Raw genomic sequence first — 9,755 nt, 5'->3', positions numbered from 1 at the left:
ATAAACACCACTTCATCAAGAGAGAATACTAATTTATTAATCTAAAGGAGAAGGTCGTTATTAGAGGTGTTCTGGCACATCCATTCAAGATAAAAGATGAACATTTGACTTGTGTATAAATTCAGTCATTCTGAAGACAGCTTACTTTCCTCTCTCCAGAATACGACATCAGCCTCAAACCTGATAATGGTAACTTTGGAAGCAATGCATCATGTCTGGTACCTGCTCAGTCGTTCGGACCTCTTCCATCACGTGCTCTGCCGTGGTACAAGAACCAGGCCGAGTGTGGCCAAGTGGCAGTCCAATCACCATGGGATTGTGCAAGAGTTGATAGAAACGTGCCCATTTTGGGGGCTGGAGCAGGAATATTCGTTGAAGGTGATGCAGCAAGAGCCCAGGGAGAAAGCTGTGTTTATTTTTGGTCACTTAATTTCTCAAAGGGGTAAAAGGGAAAAGCAAGGTTCTTGGTTACAGGCCAAAGGCCCCCTCCTGGCCAGCTTATGCAGAGGAGGAGTTCATTGGCAACACACTAGGTAGCTCACAGAATGCACAGGAAATTTGCAGAACTAGACTTGGAAAATGGGAAGCTGGGCAGGGGGAGCCAGTGAGGGTCAGGTCTCAGGAGCAATCGGGTCAGCACTTTGGCATCAGTGCCGCCCCCTCCAGAGCAGGGCTCTGGATGTCAGCATCACCGTCACCATGACAACGACAAGTCACATCTGTGTCACTCCTTCCAGAGTCCCCATCACAAGCATTCATTTAGCCCAGCCCAGGTCATGTGTCCACACTGTATCTGCCAAGGGGTGGAGAAAAGCATCATTTGGCAACTTCCAGCTCCTGTAGTAGGAAGTGGGACCCTATCTCCCTCCAAGACACGTATTCTGCAAGGTTTATTCCCAAATAAAATGGTGTGGGTGCTGGGCAGCCAAAAATATGGCCCGTGTCCACTAAAAATCATAACTTTAAAGTGTGTCTACCTGAGCTCTCCTATCCATGCCCCTGCCTGTGGTAAGAGTCTGAGGAAGGTTAGGTCGGCCTGGCCATCTGCACAGGGAAGAAGACAAGGTAGCATTCCAAAAGATGGCATACAAGTTAACACTCTGCTTGATACAGTTACTAGAAACCCAGTCCGAATCCACTGATGCAGAACAGAATATTATTTTAAGAGTATGGGGAGCAGTGTGTCTCATGGAGCCCAAGGGCTGGTAATTGCTAAGACTTTGGCAATGACACAGTCCAGTGACTTGAGTGCTGTCGGGATTCTGACCCTAATATTATTATAATTAATAATAATATTCGTGAAGCACTTATTATGTCCTTGCATTTATTTGTACAACAACTCTGTGAAATCTGAACTAAAATCACTCCCATTTTAGAGAAGTGGAAGCCTGGAGAAGTTAGGGCATGTGGCCAATGTCACACAGCTAGTAAGTAAGACAGCAGTTGAACCCGGAGCCTGTGCCCATGACCCTCGCCACACTGTGTTCTCCTGTCTTGGTGCCAGACCACCGTCTTCTGTCCCTCAGCTCCACAGACCCCGAGTTTCACACCTGTGTCCATTGGCCTAGGGAGAGATCACACTCTCCTGTGTCCCAAGTCCAGTCTCTCAAGAGGACAACTGTGATTGGCCAGTAGGTGCCAGAGGTAGAGTCACCTCCAGTGGCTCTGCCATAACCAAGTAGATGCAATGGGTGAGGGCTGGGGGCTTCAGAGGCAGGGCAACCGTTCCCAAACAAATAAGGGTTGCTGGCAGCCAAACACTTGTTAACTACACATTTCAACGTTGCCTCCTGTGTGACTTTCCATTTTTGCCTTACTTTCCAGCAATTTACAAATAAATTTAATTTTCAAAGGCAATGACTAACTCATTCCATGTGTCTGGGAACACTATTTTTCGGCTCTCTTTTACAGAATGACTTTCTCCTTTTATTATGAAATTTTTTTCAATTTTGCCATTTCACGCTACGCTTGATTTTTTTGGTAATCTGTTTTAGAACTTTTACGAAAGTAGATGAGGTACAAATCATAGATTAGAAGAGAAAAAGACCGCAGAGATGTGCTGTCCAATATGGGAGCCCCTAGCCACATACAACTATTTAAACTTAAATTAAATTAACTAAAGTTAAGTAAATTTAAAATTCAGTTTCTTGGTTACACTAGCCATATTTTAAGCTCCCAGTAGCAAGCACACTATAAGAGCAAACTCTGTATTATAGGATCTTTCCATCGTTGCAGAACATTCTACTCTCCAGTGCTGCTGCAGAGGGTTGTCATAATGGCATGGACCGTCTTCTGAAATAATGAGCTCCCTAACAGAAGTTCGCTGACCAGGACCGACCCTTCCGCTCCCAGGGGACTGTGAGTTCCAGCCTTCTTTCCCAACACTATACTTCCTTCGGATTCCTTTCTGAGTTGCTCCCATATTCGTTTACTCAAAGCCAACACTGGAATCATGTAAATGTGAGTTATTTCTTTTCTATAGTAGAAAAGGTATACAACTATAATAGAAATTTCTTGCGCTGGAGGGACATTTATCGCTGATACTGAAAATTTAATGCACTTGCTTAATTAGAGGTGTGATGGAAGGAATGTATGAGCTGGAGATGCTCGTTAACAAGATGAATTGTCTGCATGTGGAGATGCTTGCAGAGCCCAACAGCAGAGGCTCCGTGTTCTCCATCGTAGGGAAGTATCCATCCCTCCTCTTTTTATAACTGTCCAGAAAAGACAGGCTATTCTTGATGAAAGCTGCTTTGAATCTTTAAAATTGTTTTGTCCACATTAAAACAACTCATTTCCATTCAGCGCCAATCCACAAATTGTTTTTACCGCCCCTTGGTGCCAAGGCGGGTCACAGCTGCTCCTGTTTAAGGTAAATTCTGCCCTAGAGTGGGAGGAGTACCTTTGGAGGCAGTTTGGGTGATGCGGGAGAGAGTTCCCCCTACGACTGGTCAGAGGTCTTGTGAGGGTGGAGCTGCTTGCCATTCCTTGTCCGTGCGCTGAAAAGAGGGCAGGATGTCCCCAGAGTGTCCCTAGCTAGAGAGGTTGGGCCCCAGAGGTGGGACCTTGCAGCTCACCAATGATTCTCATGCCCCAAGCGAGGTCTTTAGACCCCAAGGAACCCCAGGGGCTGGGACAATGTGGCCTGTGGGCTGCAGGAACCCGGAACCCTGATACAAATCAGGACAGAGCAGGTGCCCAGTAATGAAAATGATCCAACTGCCCATCAACTCAGTGGGAGGGGGACCTGGAGTCACATTTAACTTGATTTAAGGGATTCTAAAAATATATGTTTCTTGTGCACCTGAGTCTCAGGACTAAAATTCTTGCTTGCTGCAGTTGGATATACTAAGTTTGGACATAAAATCCGAGGGGCTGGTAAGGACAGTGTCTGTGTGACTGGAAGGGGACACAGATGGCATTTCGGCAGCCAGGACTGAAGAGTTGCTCTCCACACTCTGAAAATTTGACACGGACTCACTGTGGGGAGGCCTTTGTGGATGAACCTCGTCAACTGGCAGCCCCACTGGGGGTGAGAGGAGCTCAGTTTTGTTCTGCCAGGTCTTAAGTTAGGATGGCATGTGATCTCACAATTGATTCAATTACGTTGCATGTGGATTTGGCTAAGTGGTAGATGATTAGTATGTATTTTTTATTGTTTTTGTTTTTTTGAAAAACAATGACTATTTCCTGAATTCAAGCAGAAGCTTTTTAAGATGACCTCCATGAAACTGATGGGCCAGATTAACTATCCATTTTCTTTGTGAAGCATACTGACTGTAATGGACTGAATGTTTGTGCTCCCCCAAAATTCATAGGTTGGAATCCAGCCTTCAGTGTGATGGTGGTAGGGAGCCCAGAGAGCTCTCCCCGTCTTTTCTCCATGTCAGTGTACAGTGAGAAGACTCCTGTCTTTCAACCAGGAAGTGCGCCCGCACCAGAACCTGACCATGGCCCTGATCTCAGACTTTCAGTCTCCCAAACTATGAGAAATAAATTTCTGTTGCTTGTAAGTCACCCAAGCTATGGTGTTCTTTACAGCTGCCTGAGCTAAGAGGTTGACTGATGTCCACAGCTCATTGAGGGCTGGCGGCTGGTACTGCACAGGCTACTGTTTAGTGGGCCCACGGTGTGTTGTTTGCTTCTTTCCTAACCTGTTAATTCCAATTGATGGTTTTCCGGTAATTACACAGTTTGACCAGATATTATTAAAACTAGTGATACACCAGTACACAAAGAAAGAGGGATGTGCTACCAGTAAAAATTCAGCTTAATGCTTTGGAAAGACTCAGTGAAGGAAAGTCTATTTTAAAAGCGTTGCTGAATTATATTTGATGGTTATCAGTACAGCATCTAGAAGGATTCTTGAGTCAAGATGCTTTGTACTGTCTTTAAATTCTCATCTCACTAAGGAAACCCAGTGAGACAATACAGAGGATGCATTATGTGTGTGTGGTTTGCAAAGAAAGGAAATAATACAGCACTCTAACCAGCAAACCCATATTGTAAGAAGAGGCATTGGGTCAATAAAACGACTGGTGAGTGAATATAGATTTTAAGTTCCCTGTTACAATAAAATGTTGGCTGCGTAAAGGTATCATTTGTGCGCATGGTTCTCCTTTTTGTCCGAATGGATTATCGCCCTCTACTGTTAGCAGTGAGGGATGCCAACCGTGATTTGCACGGCGACCCCACCCACGGTTTACTTTCAGAGCACTTCCTTTCAGTTAGAATGTGCAGGTAGGTGTCCGATTACAATGGGGCTGAAAACGTAGCCGCGCTCACACATCAATATAACGAAATTATTTTACATCCCAAGTATTTTCATCTATTTATTTTCAACTGTTTCATCTATTTATAAAAGAATGTTTTATAATTGAGTGATGAACACCCTCATCCCATCCCCACACGATTTTATTGCCTTTTAATTACACTCGGTAATATTTAAGCATAGGTGTCGATTTAAAAGGCGGTGGTCTTCAGAAAGGACAGCTGCTATTCTTTGGTGCCACTCTTCACAGTGACAATGTGAATTAAAATAATTCTATGGAGAGGTCCAATCTTCCTATGAATGAGAAAAATAATGTGTGCGACAGACAGCTCTCTCCTCCCACATCAAGGGACTTGGCAGGGAGTGGAAAGCATCTTGAAGGGACATCCCGGATACTGCGGGAGACCTGACGTGGCGAGATGGCGGCGGGATCCTCCCACCTCTGCGGCAGCTTTGCAATCAATAACGCAGGGCTCTGCGGCAGCGCTGCGCCTTCTTTCTTACCCGCCTCCCGCAGCGGGGCGGAAGGCCAGTACGTTAGTCCATTGCGCCATCTATCGTCTATCAGTGTTCATTGCAGGTTGGGTCTGGAAAACTGCAGAACTGCAGTTCTGAACATCAGAAACTAGTCTGAATTGTGCGTGGGGCAACGCTTAGCCTTCAAAAGGCGACCTAATGTTAAAAGGCAAAGAAAAAAATGAATGCCGTGTTTATTCATTTGCCTGTAAAACGAATAACTTAAGTCTAGAAACACCAGGTGCCAATCATGTAAGGTAAATAAAGATTATCAAGCACCTGCCAGTCATTTTGTGTGTACCAAGGCTATATTGAGGTCTTGTCAGTCTCCACCCTCTTGTGACTCGGTCCAGTAGGGACAATCCATATAAACGTAAGTCCAGCTAAATCTGAGGTTCATGTTAACAACGAATAGATTTTTAATATAAAATATGTCCCATATATACTAAAAAAATAATGGGGCATCCTATCATTATTATTACCATTCTTTTTATTAGCTAAATCTGGCAACCTTCCATGGAAACACATGATTGCAATACAGGTTTTACACGGCCGTTAGCTGTGCACGAAGGGCTTGAGGACCTTTGTTCAGAGGTGCTGGTTGGGAAGGCTTCTCAGCAGAGTCACTAATGCGAATGGTTCACCAAACCGGTGAACTGTGGGCGGGTTTCTCCTGGTAGAACTTCATAAGCAAAAGCAAGAGTCTGGGGGAACACACAGCACAGCCCACACACAGCATTTCTGTGCTGTGTAAGTGCAGGGGTGAGGAGGGGACAGGCCCGTGGGAAGGCCGCTGCATCACAGAGCGCTATCTACCATGCCGGCCAGGAGGTGGATTTTATCCCGGGTGCAAGGGGGAGTAAAAGAAAGGTACTGAGTAGGAGAGTGACTTGGTCAAATTTGTGTTGAAGGAAGATAAATCTGCAGCAGTGTCGAGGATGGACTGGAAGGTTAAGAAGCCTAGAGGTGGGGAGACGTGGAGGATATTGTCCAAGGTCAGCGAGCTGGTAAGTAGCAGAACTTGCAATGTGAACTGGGGTCTGCTGGCTCCAAGTCAGCCAATGGGCCTGCCCATCTAATTGGATTATGATTCCCACGTGCAATCGTTTTTAGGCTCAGGAATAACACCACATTATGCACATTTTCCTTCCCTGAAAGATGAGCTCCACCCACATTTGGAAATACGGGAAATACCTCGTCCTCCTCTTCTCTCCCTTCCTGCCTCTCAGGAGGCCCCTCAGCTCCTGCATCTGATTAACTCAGCCCTCTTTCCCACACAGGGCTCCCCCTGCAAACCCGTCTAACAGGGCCAAGTGACAAAGTGAGTTAGATCCTCTGAGGTAACCTTGCGGGCCTTGTTTTTCTTGGGCCGCAGCCTGACTTTCTGATGCCCTGGAATGAGGGCACCTGCTTCTTTTCAAGGAGACTCTGCTATGAGGCCCACGCAGATGGCAGGCCTGGCATTCTACGGTCGTCAGGGGCTGCTCGTTCTTGGACCCGGTTCACTAAAAGCTGGACAGGAGGCCAAGCAGAGCCTGGCAACGCTTACAACCTGCCCTCTGAGGCTGGGGCATTGGCAGCACCTTAGCACGCATGGTGCAGCCCCTCAGAGAGTGCGCAGGTGCTGGTGAACTAGGCTTGTAGGTTAGTGGGGGAAGAAGAGGGAGCAAACTTGCTTCCCCGGACATGTGTCATGAAATTCATGTCAGGATCTTGAGGCTTGAGCTTTGCAAAAAAAAAAAAACGGGGGGGCGCATTTAACAGAATATACACACTTAGGAAAAAGGTACGTGAGAAGTGCAACGATTAGTTTTAAAAGGGCACTTAAGGATGCAGTGGATAAATTATGCAAGAATAGAGACATGCATAGATTTGGTAGTTTTAGGGCGATTTTAAAAGGAGTGCTTTTAAATAACCAACAAGTTTTTATTGAACACCTGCCATTTGAATGCCCTTCAGCACCGTTGGGCCGGCAGTAGCAAGTCGCTTGGAAGAATCCTTGATTAGAGATCTAGTTGCTGGCCCAGGCAGAGCGGACGGAGAGCCAGAGGAGATGGTATAGAGGATCCCGGCATTGGTTTTGGTTCTGAGGCCTGTGAATTTTCAGGGGAGAATATGCACTCTAGGAGAATGGTGATTTTGTGAGACTTATGGTATTCGTAGCAAGCATGAATATGAAGCCACAAATCCAGGCGTTTAGGAAATATCCGTTTCTTCATTTTCTTCAAATTCAAATTTTAATTTGATTAACTTAATTAAAGTTAAAATTTAAATTAAACCTGGCTCTGAAGCACCCTCCCCCATCTCCATCTGGAGATAAATTTATTATTCGAAGCCGTCATTGGAGGGCTCCTCCCCATTCCACCACTGCCGCCAGCGGAGGTTGATCAACAACCCAGGAGGCCTAGCTGGTGCCTGGAGAAGAGGCCAGGCCTCTGGTCTTCCCTTGCTGAGCTTCCTGCCCACACCCTGACAGTCCACGTCTGCGTAGGCACTGAAGGCTCTGTACGTGCACGGAGGTCCTCGGGGAACTTGTGCGGAGGTGGCCCGAGTGTCCAGTCCTTACCGCCCCCCCCTCCCCACCGGCCTCCCGAGCTTCCTCCTTCTTTGGCTGCCTCAGACTCACTCCTCTCTTCTCTCCCAGCATCACCTCTTCAGTGAGATCCAGTTCCCTAAAAGACGAGAGAAAGCATTGCAGTAGCTTCCTTCTTCTGCTTGGAGGATGGAGAGAGGGAAATATAAATGGCCTCACTAACTTCTTGAAACTAGAGAGGTGAGCAGGAAGGGAAAAAAGCTTTGAAAATGCGGTGCAAATTAATTATCTCAATAAATCATCCTGCGGATTTCTATGTAATTTACAGGCCAGGCAGAGGGGCAGCAGAGCAGGGGATTAAATGCTTGCATTCTTGGTTCTACCTCTTGCTATCCACGTGGCCTTGCCTCAGCTTCCTCAAAGATGGTGATAACTGTACCTCCCCGCCAGTGATGCTGTGAGGGGCAGCTGAGTCCACACGTGTACAGCACTCGGCACAACGATGAGAGGCGCCCTGAGCACTTGGTAATTGTTAGCGGCGGTTATTATTTTTTTGGTTTTTTGGGGTTTTTTTTGCGATATGCGGGCCTCTCACTGTTGTGGCCTCTCCCGTTGCGGAGCACAGGCTCCGGACCTGCAGGCTCAGCGGCCGTGGCTCACGGGCCCAGCCGCTCCGCGGCATGTGGGATCTTCCCGGACCGGGGCACGAACCCGTGTCCCCTGCATCGGCAGGCGGACTCTCAACCACTGCGCCACCAGGGAAGCCCAGCGGTGGTTATTATAAAGCTCTACTTTCACTGACACCCACGTTCAGCGCCCGACTACACCAACAATGTCGGTTCTTTTCTCGGACTAACAATAGCTTCCTCTCCACAACCAATAAGCGAGGAAAAGAAGGACGGGGTGAGGAAAGGGAGACTCATCCCATGCTTGGTGCACTGACGGAGGTGTGGAGGCTGATCTCTGCCTGCCCAGATGACCCAGGAGAAGGGACTATTCTAGTTGTGATGCTGTTGCTGTTAGAACAAGCTCAGGAATCTTACAGGAAGGGCAGTGGCACATGTTCTTCACAGATGGAGCTTGTCACCACCAGAGGTGTGTGTTTCGCCAGTGGAGAGACCACTGGACCAGGAGTCTTCCCGACTCTTCAGCTGGCTTCCTCTCTCAACTCTTTCCTTTTTTTAGTAAATTTACTTATTTTATTTATTTATTTTTGGTTGTGTTGGGTCTTCGTTGCTGCACACAGGCTTTCTCTAGTTGTGGCGAGCAGGGGCTACTCTTTGTTGCAGTGCGTGGGCTTCTCATTGCGGTGGCTTCTCTTGTTGTGGAGCACGGGCTCTAGGCGCGTGGGCTTCAGTAGTTGTGGCACGTGGGCTCAGGAGTTGTGGCTCACGGGCTCTAGAGCGCAGGCTCAGTAGTTGTGGCACACGGGCTTAGTTGCTCTGCGGTGTGTGGGATCTTCCCGGACCAGGGAACGAACCTGTGTCCCCTGCACTGGCAGGCGACTCCTTAACCACTGCGCCACCAGGGAAGTACCTCTCTCTCAACTCTTTGTGTCACTGCCTTACAGGTGTCCTCCCTGCCCCCTGATTTAAATTAGCTCGTACCTATCATTCTCTCTTGTAATTTCTTGTTCTTTATTATTAGCCTTTAGCCTTTATTCAGTTTTCAATCATGGATATTTTGCGTGTTTATTTGTTTAGCATCTTCGCTCTCAGTAGATTACATAGCTCTAGAGGGCTGGGATTAAGTGTGTTTTATGGACCAAGTGCAATCACTTAACCTCAACTTTTTAATCTGCTAAATGAGGATGGTAATACTGCTTTTGCATACCTCACTGAGCTGTGAAATTAAAAAAGATAATGCATGTGAACTTCCTTGTAAATCATGAAACATCTTGCAAATATTAGTTATGCTCAATGACATGTCTACTTG

The 9,755-nt window shown here is 46.9% G+C and overlaps 1 protein-coding gene across 1 annotated transcript in view; it reads left to right on the top strand.

The window, feature by feature from the left end:
• Positions 1–5,190: 5,190 nt before the first annotated feature.
• Positions 5,191–9,755, top strand: part of CCN6 (cellular communication network factor 6) — a 30,915-nt gene continuing 26,350 nt past the window's right edge. The window contains exons 1-3 of the mRNA XM_065888642.1: positions 5,191–5,299; positions 6,710–6,908; positions 7,247–7,343. Of these exons, the coding sequence (XP_065744714.1) occupies positions 5,191–5,299; positions 6,710–6,908; positions 7,247–7,343 (405 nt within the window). The remainder of the gene's footprint in view (positions 5,300–6,709; positions 6,909–7,246; positions 7,344–9,755) is intronic.

Source organism: Phocoena phocoena, chromosome 12 (genome assembly GCF_963924675.1).
Source record: "Phocoena phocoena chromosome 12, mPhoPho1.1, whole genome shotgun sequence".
NCBI classification, from domain to species: Eukaryota; Metazoa; Chordata; class Mammalia; order Artiodactyla; family Phocoenidae; genus Phocoena; species Phocoena phocoena.
This window is presented reverse-complemented; position numbering and strand designations above follow the sequence as displayed.